Source organism: Camarhynchus parvulus, chromosome 3, assembly GCF_901933205.1.
Source record: "Camarhynchus parvulus chromosome 3, STF_HiC, whole genome shotgun sequence".
Classification (NCBI taxonomy): Eukaryota; Metazoa; Chordata; class Aves; order Passeriformes; family Thraupidae; genus Camarhynchus; species Camarhynchus parvulus.
In genome coordinates, this window is record NC_044573.1 from 29,837,862 (window position 1) to 29,861,644 (window position 23,783).

Consider the following 23,783-nt stretch of genomic DNA (forward strand, 5'->3'; position numbering starts at 1 on the left):
AGAGAAGCCAAGACAAATTGACAGTAGCACTGCCAATGTTAATACACATCATAGCTTTGAAAATTGAATATTATAAATGGGAAGATGGTAGAGAGCCTGAAATTGAGTTAGACCTACTAGAGTTTGGCTATCAAAATACCAATAATCAAGTTTGCACTAAATGGCTGGTGATATAGTAATACTTGCTGGCAATACAACAGAGGTTAGTATAACAGGATAACCTTTAACATTAAGTCTTCATGCACTGAAAAATACTAAAAATACTTCTTCCCTTTTTTTCCTCCCCCAGTCTTTGCACATCTGGAAAGCAGCAGTGCGACTGTGGAAATGCTTTTACCTTTTCAAGTATTTTCAAGGCTGGCTTGTTAGTAAAGTGTTTCTTTCTGCTGCTCTCTATGATGCTCCCCCTTGAAGCTTTCCTTTATTTCTCTTTTTCACGAAGTTTCAGGTCTCAGGAATTTTGTCTACCTTGAAATACTCATAGCATTGTAACTCTTAAAAAAAATAAATCTGCAGTTGAGGGGGAAAAACATGAGTAACTTTCTTCGTTGCATTTGATTTCAATGAAGTCCACTTGGGAACAGAGTTTTACACTCAATTTTCTAGAGAAGGACCAATAAACTTGATGAGTTTATTGTTCTCCCAACAAGTTCCTCCAGCAACACACACCATTTCACACCTGTGCGATGGGCAATCTTTCAATGGGTGGTTACAATGGCTAAGAAGCCAATTCTTGGCCTGCAGGCCAACACTGAGGGCACTCATCAGGGCCTGTCAGTGGTTAAGGGAACCTGCAGGATATGGGAAACTATTGAACCTGACATAAGAAATTGCTGCTTGTGACAGGCAACAGGATAGCTGGCAGATGTTACAGACAGTGATGCAAGGCACTGCTGGATTCTCCAGGCTGGCAAGGAGGGAGCTGGTGAGAAATGGCTGAACTGCACAGGTAAGGGGAGGAGAGTGGTGGGGACTCTATGCAGGGTCAAGTCACATATGAGAAGAGACAAGCTTGCTTTTGCAGTGAGGAGGACTGGGAGTCCTGGAGTGGGTCCTTTCCTAGGCAAAAATAAAGCATCCTGGGTGGATGGATGGATCAAGCATCCTGGTATCACCAAAGTGGTATTGGCTTCAAGCCTGACAGGATTGGCAAGCAACAACCTCTTCTCAACAACCAGAAATGGTCAAGTAAGCAGAAATAATTTTTACACCATAATATTTTCAATTTTTTTATATTCTGGCCTAGAAAAAGTTAACTTGATCTATGTTAGTACTACTGTTGCAAAAGGCTCAAAAGATGCTTAGTGTAGGGGTTGGTGCATTTGGGGAAGAAAATCAATACTGAAACAGAATCCTTACCAAGTTTTCTAGTGAAACCTTCTGCATATTCAAAAAACCCACAGAGCAGGTCTGTTAAGTCAGTCTCTACTTTCAGACACCAAGTATTTGATTTCAATATAAAATGTGTGTAAGCAATAAATTCAACAGGGTACAGAATTTCAATGAACTGACTTTAGATGCAGCTGCCTCTTAAAATGCAGCAGCTCTTCTGTAGATAATTTTAGTTACATTCTCCCAGTTTTCACTGAATAGACAGTGAGAGGCATCATCACTGTGGACTAACAAATAAGACTAATCCTTTCAATTATTGCAAAGTAAATATTTACAGTAGCTGATACTTTCAGCATCCAGCCAAATGTAAGAACTTTATTTCTCACTCTCTAAAATACAATAAGTTGGTATGCATTCTGCACTTGCCTTTGTCAGAGTTTTCCTGTTATTTATTCTTCCCTCATTAGGTATGGCTTCCATACAGCTTTGATTTGTATAGCACAGCACCAGAGTTTCAACAAAGAGTATCCTGGGATTTGCATGCATGTACACTAGTGCCTAATAACCAGTGAAGGCAGCACGTACTTTGCTGCATTTCCTTCTGCTACTCCTTTTGTTCCACCATTAAAAATGTAATGCATAATTCAGTGCTGTGGGCTTGGCTGTGCAGCTCTATGTGGAAGTCACTACATGGAATCTTTTGGTACATATAACTGCGCTAATTCCAGCATCGTTGTACTGTTTGAAACAGGACAGTATATTTCTCACAGCTTTGATAAAAATTCTGTGTGTGAAAAAGAAAAGGGAAGTCATAACAATAGGACACCAGTCTATCTTGACTATTCACAAAGGTAGGCTTATAACTTTGCATGATTCAAGATATATCTGCATTTTCATTGTTAAAAAAGTAAATTTTTCAAGGTTATTTAACTGTGCTATATAAAACACTTCAGTGCACAGTGAAAGGCCACACATGTCTAGCTTCTAACATAACCCACAAGGCTGTAGAGCTCTTTTTGCTCAACACAAACAAGACATTAAAATGGGAGAAAAGAAGTATCTTTCAACTCTGTATCCAATTAACAGGTAACACAACAGCTACTGCTCGTATTTTTTCCAGTGTATGGTTTCTGACATTTGCAACTCCTCTTTCAAACAAAAGCAGTGACTGCCTAGGGATAATGTAATCTCAAGAGAAGATTATTATAAATGAAAAAAATACTAAAAACTACTCAATAAATTAGAAGAATTGTGAGAATTTTGAGAATCCTCAAGTTTGCAAATTCAAACATAGAATTAACAAAGGAAAAAACAAGAAAACTTAAACCTTATCATATATTAATACAACAGATCTTGTTAATGTAGTACACTATGTTTTTGGCTTCTGATATCCACAGCTTTCCATAACTTACTGTTAGCTGTACTCAAAATATATTGATTAGAAAAACAGATTCAAACCTAATTTCTCTAATTATCCAAAGTAGTAAAATTTTATATATTGCTTCTATTTCTATTGATACATTAATATTACTATTATTGACTATTCTAGACTAAATTCTAAACTCTGTATGTTTAAATTGTCTTTTAGAATGCCCTTCTGCATTGTCCATCTCCCTTCCTAAACTATGTTAACTGCAGCCAAGCAGTATTTGTCCTGAGGACATCTCTGAGTCAGGGCAACTTGCTATTTTCCCTTCCTGAACTCTGTAAAGTGAAGTGACTCCACTCAGTCAGAGCCTTCTATTCTGGAAAAAAAGCTCAACACTAGGGTCTTCAACCCCCTCTTCTTTGGCTGTTTGGAGAAGCGCTAAGTTTGAGCCCAGAGGACACACATCAGGTGGGTTTGAACAGCACTCAGAAGCACATTGTGCAGAGAAACAGATGCAGAATGGAGCAAAACTAAGTTAACACATGAGTAAAAAGTCTAAATTACAGTAATACATTGAAACTATTTCAGATGCCACAAAAACTGCAAGCCAAACATGAAAAATACTGAACCTCAGTAATATTTGATCATGGTAATGTAAAGACAGAGGAACTCCTCTTTGAACTTTTGGTACTGTGATGGTTCCTCCCCAGATAAGCCCCACTGACTCCTTGAATGCAACAGGCTGGCAGAAGGTAATACTTAAGAGCTGAATTTCCTTGGAGAGAAGTGTTCTAGCCAGGACAGGAACAATTTCATGCCTATTTGCAATACAGGAAAGAACCCACCTTGGGAAACCAGTACAAACCAGCAACCTAGTTGTACATTTCCTGAACTGGGAGAGACATAATCTAATTAATCTACACAACTGAGTATGAAGACAGTAATTGATTACAAACACCAATACATACGCAAAAGGAAACATAAATTTCTAAGTTCAGTCTGCACGGACAGGCTATGCTATCTTTAAGGAAAAAAGGCAGAAGAACTTTATAACACTTAAGAAATGCTTATTTGCTGCAGAATGAGTAAGATGCATGATCATCTAAGTGATGTCATTACTACATAGATAAGAAGATAATATCACATAAAAATGTTTTCTTTTTAAAATCTAATTTTACAAATCAGCCTTTAGGTACTTTTGTGGATTTTTTTCTGCATGAAGCTTTTGAACAAGGAAATAAAACCTGGACTGCTTTGTTGCTGAATAGATGGTAAATTTAACAACTATAAGGAAGTAAAGGGAGACCGGATTCAGATTCCACCTTCTCCCCTACTATTGTCTCACTGGGTAAACTGTTTTTCCTCAGTAACAAATGCTATATTCTCCCACTTTGTAGGTGTAAGTTGAACTGTACAATGTGCTTTTGAAACCAGCAGTTAAATCACATTTTTATAAACAATTTTATTGAACCTTAATAGCTGTGCAGCTCTAACCCACATTTTTCCAATGTGACTGTGTTTCTGTTTTGTGTTCCATGGGGTCCTTTCACGCTAATAAATGGGACCCTAGGATACACGGTCTACTCTGCATGTGAAGTGACTATAAATCAGAAGGAATAATTAACAGTGGTATAACATCCCTGGTCTTCATTATGTTTCAAAATTATCATGCCACAGATGTGGAAAGATGTGCTCATTTAATAAATCTTTGTGCCAGACCTTTGTTTGTCAGAAAATACAGATATGTTCTTTATATGAAACTGAGACTGTATGGAATAGATGGAAACTTACAGAAATATCTTCACTAAAGAAAAGATGATGATGACACTTCTTATTCAAATTTCTAACTGCCTTTATGTCTCCTACTGGCACCTAACATGGGTGGCATTTCTCAAAAGAAATAGCGCCTCAATTCAATATGGTTTTACATTTGATAGCATTCTTACATATTCCCTTAAGAAAACTGCTTGCATTGCTATTGAAATATATGTATTTTGTGACAAATATTTTAAAAAAATCAGATTCAGTGATAATCAAATTTAAAAACCGAGTTAGTTAATTTTAACATTAAAAACAGTACCAAAAGACTATTTGTAAATACGTTCTAATGAAAACAAGGCTAAAAATAAAAAATCCTAGACAATGTAAAACAACTTTTACTGTTATCTAATTTAATAAAAGCAAAAGCCTGAGAAAATAGCTAGTTCTTGTTCTGTGGCATAGAAACCCAAAAATGCCTATAACATCAAAAACCAGACAGGTGCATATCTTGTATTAGAGATGTGTCCACTCTTGCTTTGATACAAGACACAAAATTGACTACAATGAGAAAGAACCCATGACAGTCTTGTGAGTTGATAAAGAAAATTAGAATTATTCACCATCACCCAGTTGCAGGTTTCTCAGTTATGTTTGGGAATAAGTTTAATTTAATACTGGGTCACGTGGGTCAGGCAGGCTTTACTGTAGCCCAGCACATTTTTACCAGTTACTGCATTCTTTTGAATCAGAGAAAAACACAGAAATCAGCATTATTGAGAATAAATCAGGTTAGCAACAAAGCAAATTACCTTCTACAATGATGTGTGACAAGCAAGACAAAAACAGGCAGCTAGCTTGGTCTGTTTATACATTTACCAGTTACAGAAGTGGGTATGCATGTGACCGTCAGTCAGAGATGAGCCAGAGAACAAAGCTCCCCACTGACTGAATTAGGGAGAAAAAACAAAACCCAAACCCAAAACAAAACAAAAACACAGACCCCACCCCCCAGAAAAAAACCTGAAAAAACTCAAAACAAATGAAGACAGGAAGAACAAAACTGACTCCTACTGCAATAAGCAGCTGAATTCTCACAGTCAGGTCATTTAAAAAAGTATACAATGAATAACATCCAAGAACAACTGTCATTTTAAAAATCACTCTCCTTAAAAAGCACAAATTGAAGTTAAGGATGTCATCATAATAACTCAAAATCTGAAGTATTTTCAGAGCATACACAGAAAAGCTGCCATCTAGAAATCTACTCACAAATCCAGGCAAAATACAAAACCAGTGAAGTTGTTATAAATTGGTAGAAACCTTTTGCATAGTGTCAGAGAAAAGGCCATTCAGCAAGAAAGAAGCAAAGAAAGAATGCACTTGTTTATCCATTTTTCACAAAGTTATGTTGAAAAAAATGACATATATTTTTATTTTATTCCAAAGAGAAAAAGTACCATTACTTTTTGAGTGCTATAGCCTATGTGGCTTTTTACACAGTCATGCTTCAGCAAGCAATAAAATTCAGAGTATAAACATCCAGTCGGTGCAGTAGGAAAAACAATCTCTTACCTTTCTGCCAGATATCTCTTATAGAAGCCTACTGCATCTTTGTCTAGGACTAGTACACTTAATGCACATTAGCTTCACTAAAATTACTCCATCACTGGGGGTACTTCAAGTGCTTCCACAGCACACAAATGCTTAATAAAATAAAGATGTTATAAAGCATTTTTCTAACCTTATCTTGCAAATTTAAATGTTTGAGACAAAAGTGTTCTCATTTTGATGTGCAATGGCTCAAGTTCTGAAGGGTATACAGAAACTAGCCAAAATTTAGAGACATCCAGTCATGAAATACCTCTGTATTTGGGCATCTAAAATTCAGCCCCCACAGAGAGGTAAGGTGTGGTCAGTGATCATCACCGTCTTTCTGGGCTGAAATCTCCAGCGTATTTTCTGACATTCACAGCAGTAATGATCTTTGTTTATCTTCTTATAAATTCTTCAACACAGGAATGAAAAGCATTTAACTCTTTTAGAAACAGCAGATATTCCTTTTGTCCTTTTTCAATTGTGGTTCTTGCTATTCAAGAAGGCCAAGAAAAGTTAAGCACACAATTAAAATAAAATCCTGTCAGCTGAAGCTAAAAACTACTGAAATACCAAATTTGATCAAGCTGCCACAGTCAGTGTTCTTCACATTGACATTTCTCCTGTCACATAACAACACAGTTAATTTCAAACCTGCACAGAACCAGCTTTAGCTCTGCTCATACAGTGACAGAAAAATGATGTGACAGCCCCAAAGAAAGCATTGAAGGCCTGAAACTAAGCAAAATTATTTCATGTGCAGTGTGACCTTTTCTCTACCAAAATACATAGAACCCTGCTTAATAAGCTGCCTTTATTTTTTAAGAATGCTGGTGGCTGAAGGTAAGGACATAGAGAAGTGAGGGCCATTGTCAAATCCATTTTTTCCTGTCTGCTAGAAATAATCAAAAACCTTGCCCACCCAATATGAAAGGGAAATTTTTGACAGAGGAACTGGCTGATATAGTGACTGATGCTAAAATAACTACCATTAGGAGCTCCTAAATGAAAGAAGGACATGGAAGGACAAATGTGAGCAGATTAAACTTATCTGCACATAAAGCAGCAGCAGAACAAAAGTTAGACTGATTTAACTACTTGTTAAGAAATGGATCAGTAAAATCCATGCAGCTCTAGACTAACTAGAGCTATATCAATATCAATATTACTCTTTGTCTGCAAGTTTATTTCAGAAAATTTACCGCAACTGTTGAGACCTGAAAGTTTTGGAAAGAAACAGGCAACTCAAGAAGTATATCTGAAGGGGGAAGAAAAAAAATTCCATAGAATTCCCCCTCACCAATTTCAACAGAATTTTTAAAAAAATCAATGATTAGTAGATTGATTTATCATACAAGATCAAACACATGTGAAGGAGGGAAAAAGATTACCGAAGTTGTGTCATTGTCTCTGTGTATAAATTTTAACACATTTTTGTTGACTGTAATAATATTGAGAACTACTGGGTATAAATTTTTATCACATTTTTGTTGACTGTAAATATAATACTGAGAACTACCTTTCACCTATAAGGGGGAGAGATATTAGAAGGCACAGCAGCTGTTGTGGTAGGTAGCTCTTCAGAACTGAGGCTGGTGGGAGATGGAAAAGTCACTACAACCTGGTTGCATATGTAGGACACTCAGGAATGCAAATGCAACTCTGACATAAAATCAAAACAGTAACAAAAAACCACATAAATGCTTGCACACTGTCAAACTGAACTCCTGCAAAATATAGTTCAAGGAAATTTTCTCTTATATAATTCATTCTGTGATAAAAAGGAAATAACTATTTAAAAACAAGTACAAAAACCCTTTCTCTGACACAGAAGATGAGTCTTACAACACGTGATTTCTATGGTTTTCTTCAGTTGTTGTAACATAAATGACTTTAATTGCCTAAATGACTTGCTGCAATTTTGTCCCCTCTGTTTACCCTGTGAACTCAAGTACTGTGACAAATGCCTTGATGCAAGACTCTCCTCAAAATCTTGAAAGGAAAGAGAGGTGAGTGGAATGAAATATGAGGATCCTTCCCAATTAGATCAATTTTCCCACACTTGGATAAGGATTACCAAAGTGATTCCATACAATGATTTCTGGTGAATTACCACAATTCTATTCAGAACAGAACACAGCTGTATGCCATCACACACAGTGAGAAGTATCAGTCTTTGAAGAACATAGCTGTCCTAAAAGCAGTGCATACTTTACAGAATGTACTGCAAAATAAATAAATACTGCACAGAAAAAGATAACCTCAAACTAAAATCCACAAGACATTTAAGTCTGGGCATTCTTCATTAAAGGAAAGAACCTTGCACAATGAGGTCATTATCCATCAGAAAATCTCCATCTGTACATAATTATTTCTGATAAATGATATTAAGCTTCATTAAAGAGGTTGTGGGGATGTGAGAGAAGGCAGAGCTGTAAGTAAATCTCTCAACTGTATTTCACTTAAAAACATCCCAGCAGGAAGTCATAAATAGAGTTTTTTTAATAGGTAATATTTTCAAATGCTCTGCAGGCTGTGCTGCCTAATGTCCATCATGTTCAGTGTATGCTCACAAGCTCACAGTAATTCACAACAAAAGACACTATTTAACTTCTTTCCCATTCCTGTAATCACTTTCCCATTTACCAAATCTTTCTCAGTCACAACAAAAACACTTTGTTGTAACACAATTTCATTTCTACCTGAACAAATTTTCAGGAAAGGTGACCCAGTAAGCACTACAGAAGCACCCTGTGACACTGGCTAATAAGCAAGCAAGGTGCTCTAAGTCCCCTGCACTGTGAAGGTCCAAACGTGCTGCTGAAGCATAATGTGCTTTCCTGAATTCCCCAGGAAGCTTGTTTTAAGGCCTTGTTTTTACAGCAGGCTACAGGTTTCCCCTGAAGAAGCACTGAACAGAAGGAAGAGATGGAAGGGTGGTCAGCAGCAATTGTGTACACAAAGCAGAGACAAGAGTGACATGGCAAGCTTAGTCTTATGACAAGAACTCGTCACAGAACACCCACATTTGAGCACTTGTATTACTCACAATACAAGCGAGATAATATCACTACAGTTTAAAAATTTTACTTTAGTTAGTCCAATACTTTGTCCACAGCCAACCTGCATAATTAAAAACTCTTCATACCTGTACACAGAATAAATACTTTGACAACTCAGCAAAACCATCCTAAGCAAATAGCTAACACAACTGAAAGCAACATGCGCTAGTCCTAGTGCTTTGTCAACATCGCTATTTCCAGCAGTTGCCTAAATGTTCAAGAACCAGAGTAGCTCTTGCAAATTTCCTACTGAAAAACAAGTATATTCCTGCAATGTGTAGATCTGTTCACTAGCCACAACCTAAAGTAATCTCAGCTCAAGGGGGTTTCTCTCCATAGAGCACCTTCTAAAATAAATCTACTACTGGAGAAAAATGAAGCTACAAATTACACACTGGAGCTTAGGTTGTGGAATGCAGATCTTACAACTCAATATATTAGATGCAAGATGAACTTTATACAGAGGTTTAGAATAATTTAAAAGTCAATTTTATCTCACTGTGTTTGCTAAGCATTCTAACTTACCTTCAGAGAGAATTTTTGCCTGACAGTTCAATAAAGACAAAAGATAGGTCACGAAAGAATAGATAAATTACCACACAAAACAAGTTATATTTGTATGCAAGTAGCAATCTAGACAAACACACATTACAGTCAATGTTCTGTGCAACCACAGTAATTAAAAACCAACGTGTTTTAAAGTCAAATTTCACAAGGTACCGGTGTTGATGCTAGAATATACATACAAATTTACCACTAATGTGAGAAGGAATTTCTCACAATAAAATTCTTTCCCACACATCAAATGGCTTACATATACATGAAATACAATATATCAAATGTGAAGTTCGTTAAAAACTATTTGTTCTTTAGTTAAAGACATCAATGTCCATTTTGTGAATGGCTTCTAACTTTCTCCTTCACCCCAAAAGCCAGGGCAATAACTTCCAGAGGAAGTCAGTGAAACATAAACCTGAGAACAAAGCAAAAAGTTTATGCCTCCTTTGCTTTCACTACATACTCGTGCACTTACATTCCTCTTTGCTGGGTGAAGTTACATTCAGTTCTGTCAAAAGTTGCTGGTTGGAGTTAGCGGCCTGCGTGGTTAGAGAGGTATTGCTGTTGTCACTGTTCGTTTCCCCAGAGAACAAATCTGACTGGCTGTTGCTTGTGCTGGGAGTAGAGTCATCGTCTGGCTGTTTCTTCTGGAAATCTAGCAAAACCAAGATTTCATACGTCACCACATTTGCTCAGTCTAATCATCAAATTTTATGCAAAAACCCCCACGTAATAAAAATAAGCTCAAAACACTGCCAGAGGTATCATCACTTTGATAAATACAAACAGCAGCCTTCAAATTTTTACTTCAGATTTAAAATAACTTTAAAGTTATTTGTTGGAGAAAAAGCATTTTCAGAATTATACGAAGGTCTTGTTACCCCAGCCACCCAAGAATATTCAAAGCTCACCATAGCACACAGTACCATTTTTAAAAGGGTTTACACAAAGCATGTACAGAAATATAAAGGAAGCAGACATCCAGTGAGGGAAGAACCAAGGCATGTAATACAGCACTATGGGAACATTACATTTTTCACTGCTATTATACAAAATCCCACCAGAAACAGTTTTGGCAAAGCCAGTGTAGACAGTGCCAGGTTAGCATGGGGAGCTGGTGAGGGATTGCCTCTGCATCATCGGTTGATGGGTATTTGCAGAGGAATGTGTGGGAGGAAGTGGGTGGAAGTTTGGGGTGTTCCCTCCTTCCTTCACTTACTCCAACACTGGCACTAAAAGCTGCCCACTGATCTAAGAGCAGAGAGTTAGGTATGGAAGGTAAATCACTAAAATACATTGAAGGTGTGTGCAAACGATTTGGCTTCAAAGTTTTCTTTTATTATCAGCAAATGCCAAGTCACACTTGTTTCCAAACTGCCCCCATAGTCCAAATCCCATGTGTTTGACAAATGCCACCCTCCAGCTTACCTTGCCTCCAAACCAGATTCAGGTTTGAGGGGAAATATTTTCAAGTGCAAATTCCCCACTGGAAGCTTCTTCCCACATCTGCAGTCCTGATATATGATTGATTATAGCATTAGTCTACCAGCTACACAACTGGATTTCAGTCTGGTACACTCTGCCTCTGGGAAGCACACCTGCCAACCAAGTGAATTTTGGTTCGCTTAGCATCCAGTTCTCTCATGTATTCCTTGTAAAAAGACAGCTGAAGTGCACCACCACTTGGTATTTAAGTACATTTTTTCTAAATTACATACAAGGGTAGAATTTATTCAATACATAAATACATAGATAAATCAATATTTGGTTGCTCATTATTATGTCATGATAGAGAAGAAAACAGAGCAGTCTATAAATATTTGCAGATGATGATGTGTTAGAAACACAGGTTGCCAACATGACTCACTGGGATTGGGAAGCACTACAGTCAAACAGCCTCTGAATGCTGATTTAGGATTTAAGTGATTTGCCAGAAACTAAACCTTAACTTCTGCAGGGGAAGAGTCAGACAGAAGTCCAGATAGGAGAGGAGCAAGCTCAAAGCCAGGGAAGAGGAGGGGGAGAATGAGGAGAAGGAGGGAGAAGGTGGTGGACAGGAAATCATCCACCTCCACAATACAGCTCTGAAAAACCAGTGGGAAGCTTTGTGTCGGGGATGAGTTACAGGACTCAGGGAGATGTTCTATTCATGCCTCACTAGGTATCAACAAAGTCTAACCCAAACTGGGCTTCTGGATTTTATTTGTGTGTTTGTACAATCAAGAAGGCTTCAGACACTTTTCTGCACCAGCCACAATCAGGCAGCTGCTGCAATTTTAACAGTTCAGAGCTGCTGCAGCAGCAAAGTCCACCATGGCAGTGAAATGCTCTTTGCCTCCCTTAACCCATGACCTCCTGTTCAGAACTTTTACTCAGACTGCAAATCAATTAACTTTCAAAAAAGTTTCAGCCTGCTCAGTTGAGTGGAACACAAGAACACCTCCTGCCCCTGTTTTAGCCCCTTCTTCATTACAGACAACAGTACTTGAGAAAAGCCTTACGACTGATGATCCCAAGCACCCAAACACAAGAACTGTAACTGCAGCTTGCCTTTGAATTTCATCCATGTATTGGGGGGCATTTGGCTTCTGTAAACCAGAACTCTCATTAACACAAATAACTAGCAGATCACCTTGCTCTTCTGCAAGCAATATAGTATTTCCAGGAGAGCTGAGCCTGAATAAATCCAGTTAAGCCTTAAATGCTTAACAAATAAAACAAAAATACACACATGATACAGGCAAGACCCTGGCAAGTTTTGAAAGGTAAGCTTTATTCTGATTAAAATCAGAATGCAATTCTGTTGACAGAACAATGACCTCACCTAATAATCTCAACAAGGAAAAACCAGAACAAGACTTGGCAAGACATTAATCACCATATGTAGAAGTTCCTATTTAATTGGAAAGGCATGAGAAACACTTTAATTTATTTTTTTTTAATTTTTCCTGAGACTGTCACTATACTAGCAAAATCTGTGCCAAAATGCACAAGGTTGACTGAAAGTCCACAAAACCTGCACTGCCCATTCCTAGTTAATGAAATGCATCTTTGCAATTTTTAACACAAGCCTTCTCCATTTGTTCGAAAAGATGTATTCTTTTTCCTCTCAACATTGTCTCCCTTTCTCCACTGCCTTCATATTTGGTGGGTTTGGTTTTTGGGGCTTTTTGGGGTGGCTGTGGAGTTTGGTTTTTTTTTTTTTTTTTTGGTTAAACTGCAAAGTATCCTGTTGTTTACAATATGGTGGAGTCAGCATCAAAATAACCCATGAAAATTTGCTCTTTCCTGCAAACATGGGGAAATAGTAGAGGGAAAGATCTATCAATAAAATGCATGAAATACTTTCAATAAACTATTACTGCTTGGTAGAAAAGCTGCTAAGAATAAGCAGCTGTCAGCTGCTTCAAGCTCCAAAATCCTTTTGCTTTGAGTTCAAGGGTTACACACCCAGTATCTCAAATAGCTGAGTAAGAACAGCATATCTCAGAGCTCTCGTGCACTGGATATTAATACTAAGAGTGTTATTTTTGTTTTGTTGCTTAGTATTTCTTTGTAAGCAAAACAACAACTATGTGAATGGACAGACATGATTCAATCACTTCATATTCTATATATACAATGCATTCTAATAGCTTAGACTAAAGGAAGGCAAGAAGTTGCATTTGTTTCCAGACTTCAGGTAAGACCTTCTTTTGCAGGACAATCTTTTGCCCATTTTTATTAATAAGACAACGAATGAAAGCCATTGCCTTTACAGCTTCTGATTCTAGCCCATAAAACTGGAGTTGCCACACAAAATCACACTTTCTGCACAGCCCTAAAATTTTCAAGCTCAGTTGTCCAGTTACTGTTACCAAGCTATGGTGAGCAACCTGCAAGAGCCCATCTTCCCAACATGTTCATTTCATCCATTGCCTCAAGAACAAATATTTAGGACATCCAACCCCTTCCACCCCTAAAATACTTGATTCTGTGACACAGGAAATCAGACAGTCCCAATTTCAGTATGTAGCCTTCTTTAGCCATCAATATCCAATAAAATACTGAAGAAAATCTTGAGTTCTGGACTTTTGCTTAATTAAGGGCTCTGTGACTAAGCAGGAAATGACCCTTCACAGCTTCTGGTAACCTCTGTGATTACAGTCAGTTAAAACTTAAGGCAAATGGTAAGTATGAACATTATCTGCATATCACAAAGCATTTCTTCTGAAAAAGACAGGCATGTCAAAGTACTACATGAAATGACTTAGCACTAAGCCAGACTGTTTCTTCATCTGCATTCTTGCTATGGCATAAGACATCATGCTATCTCCAAAAATCTCCTTTTGGGTTTTTTTTTTTTTTTTTTTTTGAGAGTCTAAGTTACAAACAATTCCTATTCTCTGACCTAAAACAGATGTTTAATTAAAAAGAATAAGTTCATTTAAATACGTGATGGAAGAGGGGTCAGAGTAAACAGCTTGCTAAGGGAAGAAAATCAGAGTCTTTAAAGTAATTCTTTTAACCGATAAGAAATATTACACTTCCTTACTCTTCAATCCTACAGTTCCCATAACTTAGCAATGTGAGCTAGCAAAAAGGTTAGTTGCAGAGTGTTAGCTTCTTACACTGCATTAAATGCACAATCTGCATGTTTTTTATTCCCAGAACAACTTGTTCTTTTACAGAGCATAAATTAATGTTAACATCAAATGTCTCCAGTCCATTAGTATCCCAATGTACACAACAGACTTGTAGTATTCTTCTCAGAAAACAGCTCCAAAATTAAAAGGAACTGCTTTCTGAGAGTACTCCATGGGAAGTAACAAATGTTATGACATTGAAACTGCTACTGGGAAATCTTCAAGTTATGGCCTTTTTTTTCTTTTCTTCATGTGTCTGTTCACAGAACTGAGAACAGAGAAACTGTTCATATATGGCCAGGGAATAGTACTGAAAGGCCCAAAGATTTCATTCACCTATTGAGAACTCTTCACTAACTTCTCTGGTTCATAGCTTACTGAAGGCATTTCAAGTGTCATTCATACATAACTACTTTTTGCATAATAAAATAAGGTGAGATGGATAAAACCTCCACTTTCAGTACATACTGAATGTAACCTAGAGCTCCAGGAATGGTCTGGCAATAAAACTCCACTTGGAAAGAGAAGTTTTAGCTTTTTTTCCTTTTAAATAACATGCAGACAGAAAGATGCATTAGCCCACTTGAAGAATAAACACAGATATCTGGCTATTAGGGGAATGCACCATAGAATATGCACAAGCATTTGCATTAAGAGGTGACAAACAAAGTCATAAAAAGGTATCAGAGGTATGCATTAATTACAGTAAATTATATTTATAAATATATAAATAAAATATATTAGACTGCAAAGTACAAAACTACAATTGCAGTATATTCTTATATGAACTATCAGCAGATCTCAACATTTTCACAGTACAAAGTACTAAAAGAATTAAACAGTAAAAATACTAGAAAGGTGATTTTCTGTAAAACAACTTTATTTAGAGTTATAAGCATGTATGATACAGGAAAGTTATTCAGCCTCTTTGGGATTTTATTCATAAATACAACATTTTCTCATTTTTTCAGCTTTTCTTCTTCATGAAGAAAAACTGAAATGAGTTCTTTATGCTAAGTTATCCTCTATGATTGCTATACTTTTAAAAATTGCAACACATTATTAATACATTTCAAATAACACTGAGCTTTGCATATTGCATATATTGAGTTTTTCATAAGCATTTCATTGTCTTTTCAAATAAGCACAGAAGTTTTACAAAGGCAAAATAAAAAAGATGCATCTGCAAGAGTGGCAAACACTGAGACAACAGAGCTGCAATTACATGTATTTATCACTCAGGAATAAGGACCAAGGTATATAACACTGCCTTATTTGTAAATCTTATGAAATGTATCAAGATTTTGGGGATTTAGCTTGGTGGGGGTTTTGTTGTAGAGTTTTTTGTTTGTTTTGGTTGGTTGGGTTTTTGATGGGTGGGAGGAAGTCTGATGATGATGTGTTTTGACCTGGTTTTCTCTCCAAAAAGACATTCCTTGCTTAAATATGACATTCCATAAAAAACCTTATTTCCCTTGGCTCAATAAAATGATTCTTCTCCAAAGTTACACAGGAAGATCTAGATTTGACTACCAGATTTTGCTTATTATTTAGCAAGAAAATTCATGAATAGCTAATAAGTAAAGACTATTGAGACAACAAGCATAACATTGTTAGAGATGACCTTCAACTTAAGATCCAGGTCATTATTATATATGCAGACATGTTTTTAAGGAAGGAAAATGCAGTTTTGTACAAAAGAAACTACAGCAACTGTATTAACCAGGCTTATAACACAGTGCACAACAGACATGAAAAATATTGCCATTTTTACAGCATATGATCCCATCATTTTCAAAGCAGTTGTGAAATCCTAAATTGATGAAATAGGAATTTCATTATCATCTACAAAGTATCCCCTGAGAATGGCTACCCCACAGAACAAATACTCCTTGCTCTGCCTGATAATGACAATTTGCTTACTGTAGCTATTTCAGTACAGGAACAAGGTCACTGAAAACTTATGTACCCTGGTGTCACATTTCCCATTCTTACGTAATGTAGTAGGCTTACATTATTCCAACTAAAATTTCATTATTCCAGAAAACTCACCAACATGAAAACAAATAAATATTATTGACTTTTACAGGATCCAAAGTGCTGAAGCCATGAAGAGTAAACTCCTATTTTTACAATTGACTTTAAATTTCCTGTTAGAGAATCCCTAAGATCCACAGTTAGCATTCATACTTTAATTTATTATAGAGCACATACAGTGAAAAAGGCCTACTTGAAGGCACTGTTACATTGCAAAACCTAAAACCAGTGAGGGGCTGGCTTATACAGCACCTGCATCTGGTAAAACTAGGACATGACGATAATTTAATACCCAACTAATTGACACTCTACAGATTCTTGAATCTGTATCAAAGGATATTGGTAATAGACCAGTGCAAGGGTAAAGCATGAAATTTAACTGAGGAAAACAAACCACTCCATCATGACTGCAAGAAATGTTTTATTTTTCAATGATACGTGGAGAGGGTATTCATTAGGAAGGGTATATACCAGAGTGGACTAGTAAGACACCAACTGAGTGGGCACCTTGCCAAGGACTCTTACAATGCTCCTCTGCTAAAGATGGCAATCTCAACAATTTTAGCAACTCCAAGAAACAAGACAAGGAACTCCACTACTTAACAGCCAGGAAAAGTAAAATCCTGCAGCCATTTGAAGACCCATCTGTTACTTAAAAAGAACAAACATTTAACGTGATCCAAGGGTAATACAGCAGAGATACAACAGAATTAAACATGGGAAAATTTTTAAAAAGTACCTAGGGAAAACATCTAAGCAGCTGTGATCTGTAGAATTTGCTCTCAAAGATAACTTGGAAAACGTGTGACGTGGGCATTTTACAACAGACAATTCTAGAAAATGCTCAAAAAAGCAAGCATAAAACTGATTAAGAGCAGCACACAACTCCTAAAAACTGCACCTCTACTATTCCCCTAAACTATGGTATGTTTTTCACTAGAATTCTTTCAGTATTACTGTCCCTTCATGAAACTAAACAGATTAGTAAATGCACAAGTTTGAACTAAATTCAGAGTGATGAGACATCAAAACTTATCACCTAAAGGGAGAGTAACATTTGTTCTGGTGGAGGAAACTGACCCATGAACCCATAAACCAAGCACTTTGCAAAAGCAGCGAGTCCTATGAAACAAACTAATGAAGTGAACTTTTCAAGGTGCTTATATAATAAATGAGAGATCTTGAAAATGGGATTGTTAAATGACAGAATTTAATTACAACTCATATTTATTCTGGACACATAAGAACTATTATTTTAATAAAAGAAATGTTTCAATTAGCTTTTCTTATACTGGAGCTATCTTTCGAGTCACCTTACCATGCCCTTTCCAATATCTAGAGAGAACCTTCCAATTTCAAGACACATGTCTATTATTTTTTAATTAATTCCTCCAGTCTAATTTATGTGATTCCAATTAACGTGTACATTTGCCTCATTTTCTGTCAATAATAGTCACATTTATGGTTCAAGCATTCCCAAATGTTTGACTACGTCATAAACTGACAGGATTTTCACAAGGGACCAAAGGCCTCTGCAGCAGATCAAACCTTGCTTAGTAGTAAACCACTCATCAGTTCCCTCACCCTTATCTTCAGTTAGGGCACCTTAATAACTACCAATACTGAAACTGTCAAAACATCTCCCAGAATCACTTATTTATCAGATTCTTTTCCTTTGAACAGCCCAGAGGCTGTTCTAGAAGAAAAGGGAGAGCAGGCACTCCCATTTCCTGGTCTCATTTTCCCAGAGCCAATCAAACACTTTGAAATGTGTCCGCAAGGAAGATTTAGTACTTTCTCACTATTTAGGTTTTACCACCAAAGCAGTAATAATGAAGTATAAGGGGTAATCTTCCCACCCTTCTCAATCTTACTGCAACCTGATGCTTCTTGCTGTAATACACATCTGCCTTTCATACAAACCAGCTACAGGAAAGTGTGGAGAGGAAACTCCCAGTCTGACAGTCCTCACTTGTTGGGACAACAACTTTGCAATCGTTTATATGAGCAATCTGTAACTTCAATAATCTACAATAATATGAAGAAAACTGAAGTAATGTTTTAATCATACAAGTGAGAACACTTACTGAAATCTCATCTGACCCCTTGCTGCCTTAGCTCCAAGCTCCAGAGCTTATTAACTATGCAAGGAGTCCAGAAGCTTAAGGGAGTAGCTGTAGTCTCCCACTTACCATCACCTCAGCCACATTCTATAATCATATAGAAATGCTGGAGAGTAGTGTTCAACCTGCCAGCAACAACAAAAAAACAAACCAAAAACAAACCAACCATCCAAAAAAAAAAAAAAAAGGCAAGAGCTCAAGGACAAAGAAAAGAAAAGCTGACTTAGGTTTATACATCCCAAAGCTCAAACACTGAGAAGTCTCCCTAGTTGTGGTTGCCACAAACCACCATGTTACATTACATTTTGACTATGGAACACCATGGCTCAGAAACCAAGCCCATACTTAAGCATACCATGCTTATTCGCAGTGAATTTTAAATATAAATATTTATTTTCCAGTCCTTTAGGAACAAAAGTATCAGACACAGACATCGAATGCCTACATAAAATAAACATTGTTTGGGCCTCTCTGTGAGCAACAAAACATGACGAAGTTTTGAATTAATAAAAGTTTCTTTATCTCTTATTAAAATGCTTCTAGAAGAAGGCATTAGAAGTGTTGAATATAAGTCAAAGACAACAATCATTTTCATTATTAGCAAATTGGTCCCAAAGAAAAAAGCTGGAACACATCTCAACATTTGAAATTGGTACAAAATGGCTACAAAAAAGTAATCTTTTGAGTTAATATCTGAACTTCATGGATTTTTAAGTGTTTTTTTTTTCCTTACAAATGGTAACTATTTTGATATTGATGTTTCTTTTAATGCAAAGAAACCAGAGAAGTGTAAAAAAGGAAAAGAAAAACTGCTCTCCTCAGACTGTTGCACTCCTGTCCCCTCAGTGGCAAACACAGATAAATACACTTCTCCTCTATTCACCTTATTTTTAAGTAACAAGGGCATGAGACTTAAAGCATCTCTTATGATGATCATCTCTTATGATCCTTGTGCTTGTCAGTGCTGGAGAATCATTGCTGAAATTGCCTAAAACACCCACTCTTGTCTATGTCTGTATCTCCATATTAAGACAAAGTGCAATAAAAGAGGAGTAAGAAGAAAACAATCCTTTTGCTTCTCATATCCGTGATCTGTTGTGATCTGACTTCCTGTGTTATCATTTCCAAGTTAACGCAGATACGGAAAAACAACCTTTCACCAGTGGTATTTCCAGGGCTGTGGCTTGCAAAGGGTTGGTAGCTGGCACAACAGGTGTGGAATCCCTTAAAGGGGAGTCTACAGCATCAAAGCACCAACCTGCAAATCAGAGCAGTGACGTTCTGACCTTGAACAATGCATTAACTAAATGCTGGCAATGTTGGGATCCTGCACACAAAAACGGGCTTCTGTAGCCAGTCCTCCATGTCTAAAGTTTTGTTTCTCTGACTTTTACAGTGTCACAGTCATGGAATTAGGACTCCTACTCATGAAAATGTCCCAGATTTTTTGCTTTTCAACTGGAGCCTTGGAGAAGATTTACAAGGTTTCCCAGGTTCTTCTATTAATGACATACAAAACAAAGCTAAAGGCATTTTGAGTGTTCAGCCTGGATGGGGGGAATAGGAGCAGGTTTCACTATGCTGTGAAAGAACAGGAAAAATCATCAAAAAAATGCTTACTAAACAGAAAGGAAAACAAGGATCAAAAATGTTATTCTCACACATTCTGCTCGTTTGCTACACTTTCTGAAGCATAATGGGCATGAAAAGCAAGGAACAAAAATATGCCTTCAAGAAGCATTTTAAAGCATTCTTGTTATGCCTAAACAGAGCTAAAACATAACAATTCTACAGCCTCTTTGGGAGATCATATGCCTTATTGATGGATATGACCCATCCCTGTTCAGCTGATAAAAAAAAAAAACTTGGAAATAATATGTTTCTTGGCATTAATACCCTACAAGATAAACTGTTAACAGCAACCATTCTCCTCCAGTTAAGGCGGCTAATTGTGTTTCAAGTACAAGTAATCATAGATATTACTTTGGAAACTAACTGAGTACTGGCACATGAAATTCAGACCAAGCAGCTAAAAATGAATAAACTAAGAGATTAATTAAATTTTCAGAATGAGCCAAATGATTGCTAGAAGCTATAAGCTGTTTCGTGCATACTGTTCTGATTACCTGCTTAAAGCACCAACATCCACAGAGCCTATTCCTACAGCCCAGCACAAATGGCAAAATGCAACAAATCCCAGAAAGAAGATGGGAGGAGAAGAAAGTATGGATTACCTGACAAATTCAGAGTGAAGGGGGTCAAGCAGCTTAAACCTCCCCCATCATACCCAGGGAGGAGAAAACTATATATGCAATTCAATGATCTTTTTAAAAAGCCCTCCTAGCTCTTCAGTAGCAGTAGTATTCCCACCATGAAGGTTCCAGTCACAGTGTGACTGAGCAGACTGAACTGTAATAACTACCACCAGAGGGAGGTGTTCTATTAGGCTGCATTTTCCAAAACCTTCCTTCCCTGCATTGATTTCTATTCTAATCATCTTCAGCAGAAAAAAAAAAATCTTCCTTATTTCTATAAAGACACTTTTGAAGAGTCTCTTTTTATGTATATCAATTTTAGAATAAGTACTGCTACGGCAAATTTGATTATTTAACAGAAGCAACTTGGTAACTAAATCCATCCTTTTCATCTCGAACAATCAACAAAAACCTTGCCCTTGATCCTCCTTCTGACACATAAAACAAAGACAGCAGAAACACTCATCTTCCATATGACTGGGCACCATTACAGATTTTTTTCCAAAACAGAAACTACATCTACTTTCTTCAGTGAGGAGGGAGGGAAAAAAAAAAAAAAGAAAAATAAAAAGGGGGGGAAAAAAAGTGAAGTGGCACCACCTTGCTGTGCAGCACATTATCAAACTTGAAAGATAAATTTTTAATTAAACACTAGCAAAAAAACTACTACAACAGACAGTGCCTAAATGGCTCTCTTGAAATACCCACTTCTACTGATTATAGTGAGCAATTCAACTATGCATGGAAAAAAAAATTAATCTCACAACCCTGCCATCTTGCTTTACAATTTCCCCCATTCTGCCTAAGTATTAAAAACAAACCCCCTGTTTGGAAAAAAAAAAAAAGACAAAGAGTTGTATTTTTCCTACAGAGCTGAACAAAGAATACATGCAACACTCAAACCAGCAAATAGAAATGCAGATGAAAAACAAAAAACGAGGATTTCCTGTATTACTTCAAATACAGGGTACACCAAACACCAGTCTTCAACAGTAGAAATCTGTCATCCATTGCACTGACTATTTCTAATTAAAGTCTGCAAGTTCTTCAATATATGAACACTAGATGATAACTTTGATCAGGACAATCTCCAATGTTAAATCTAATCTTGCTGGAGAAACAGAAATGTATCTATGAAAAAAAGGGGAGCAAAGCATTTACCCATTCAATAGATTTGGCTTGGAAACAGTGACAGCAAATCTAACTTGCAATGCTCTGTCACTGATGTTCCAGTGTTTGTCCTCATCTAAAATGCTGTGAGGTAACATTTCAATCCTGCCTATTTGTCTGTGCATTAAAATATCGGAGGCAAACAACTTCAGAAGTTACAGTTCTGAAGTACAGATTTTATTTTCATAATCATATACTAGGACCATAGTGACATATATAAAACCAGATACATTTTAATGCCTAAATATAAAATAAACTTCAACAAAAAATATATTTAGCACAGGTAAAAATGAAAGAATTTTTTTTTCTACATGGGACAGGAGCAATGGAACCATTAATTTTATTCATAGTATGGGCTTGGGTTATCTCTAGAAACACTGGTTAAACACACAAGAAGATGTTTTATATATTTATTCAAATAAAAAATAGGCTGCACTAGATATTCTGGAAGACAACATCAGGAAACATCTGCCTTTCTATTAGTTGTCCAAGGTTTCTGTAAACATTAGTACATTAACATTCACAGCAAATAAAAGTGGCAGCTCCATTGAAAGCAGAAGTAAAATGAAGGGATTTCAGGTAATTAAATCAATCCACAGCCCAACATCTGCATTTTTCTTTTCCTAGAACTAAATTCTAAGATAATGCATGTTTTCTCCAAGACTTTCAATTAAGAAATTAATTTGCAGACCTGCATGCTAACTGTAGTGATATTCCATAGGAACTCAAACTCTGAATCTTAAATCTTGTTTCATAAAGGCAATTCATCTGCAAATCTCCTGCACTCAATTTCACAGACTCAAGAGAGTTGCTGGTTATGCCCTATCTTCTTCCTGCCAAATTCAGCAATGACTAAGAACATACTAGCACTACAAACCCTCTGAAATGAAACCCATATATTCAATTGCATCAACATACTCCCTTGCTAGTTAATTTGTGACCTCTACAATGCACTCTGGGACTGCAATCTATAATCTCCTCCAATTTCCAGTTCAGAACAGAACTCAATCTTGACTGCAACACTGGTCTGGCTTCCTGCTTCCTTCATTTCCAAGTTCCCCAGGCTATACTAGAACATGTCAGCTACATTTGAGATAAATAGTATGATTACAGAAGCTGAACTTTCAATTACAAGATTTCAAGACTTCATATTTAATTTAAGGAAGAACACTCATTTTTATGTTTTGCAGACATTTACAGTAACAGCTGTGCTGCTTCTGCTTTGCCTGGTCCGTCCCAATTTGAATTCTGCTGTATTAAATTACCAACAACTCAAGTTCTGGTTGTGATGCTACTTTTATTAGCAGATTCAAATTTGCACATTTAAAAGATTTTTTTAAAAACAGAGACAAATAAATTAGTAGCCCAGAAGGGACCATGGTGGCAGAGGTGGCAGATGAAATCCAAGCTTCTGTAGTATGTTCAACTGGATTACTTCAAGCTGCTTTACATTGAACTGCACACCATTTAGAGTGGAAAATGTCACATGCTGTATGACTGAAGGTTAAATTAATGTTTACTGTTGAGTGATCTTTTCAGCATTATCAAATACACTTTCAGTACTGTTAGTTATATTTTTACAACGATTTTTAAGGGTATCCAACTGTCTTTAGAGATAGGGAACAGCTATGCATAAGGAAAATTAAGCTACTAGCCCAATTTCATGCTGGAGATGCATGACAAACTCGGGAAACCAACATTCATTTCAAATTTAGGAAGGGTTTCTTTATTGAGTATTTTTAGAAATTTTGAGAACAGCTTGCCCTATTTGCTTAGTCTGGCACCTTGGTCACAACTGGTGAGAGGGTGCTGATTAGTCATAGCTTTGGCTGGTCCTGTACAAACAATATTTTATTCAAATTAATGAATTATTTAGGAATTGCTCACTTGTGCACAGG

The 23,783-nt window shown here is 36.7% G+C and overlaps 1 protein-coding gene across 2 annotated transcripts in view; it reads right to left on the reverse strand.

Moving 5' to 3' along the window:
• The window catches only part of ZFAND3 (zinc finger AN1-type containing 3), a 134,388-nt gene that overhangs the window by 37,442 nt on the left and 73,163 nt on the right, over positions 1-23,783 (reverse strand). For both annotated transcript variants that reach the window (XM_030945297.1, XM_030945298.1), the window contains one exon: positions 10,151-10,330. In XM_030945297.1, coding sequence (XP_030801157.1) covers positions 10,151-10,330 — 180 coding nt within the window. The remainder of the gene's footprint in view (positions 1-10,150; positions 10,331-23,783) is intronic.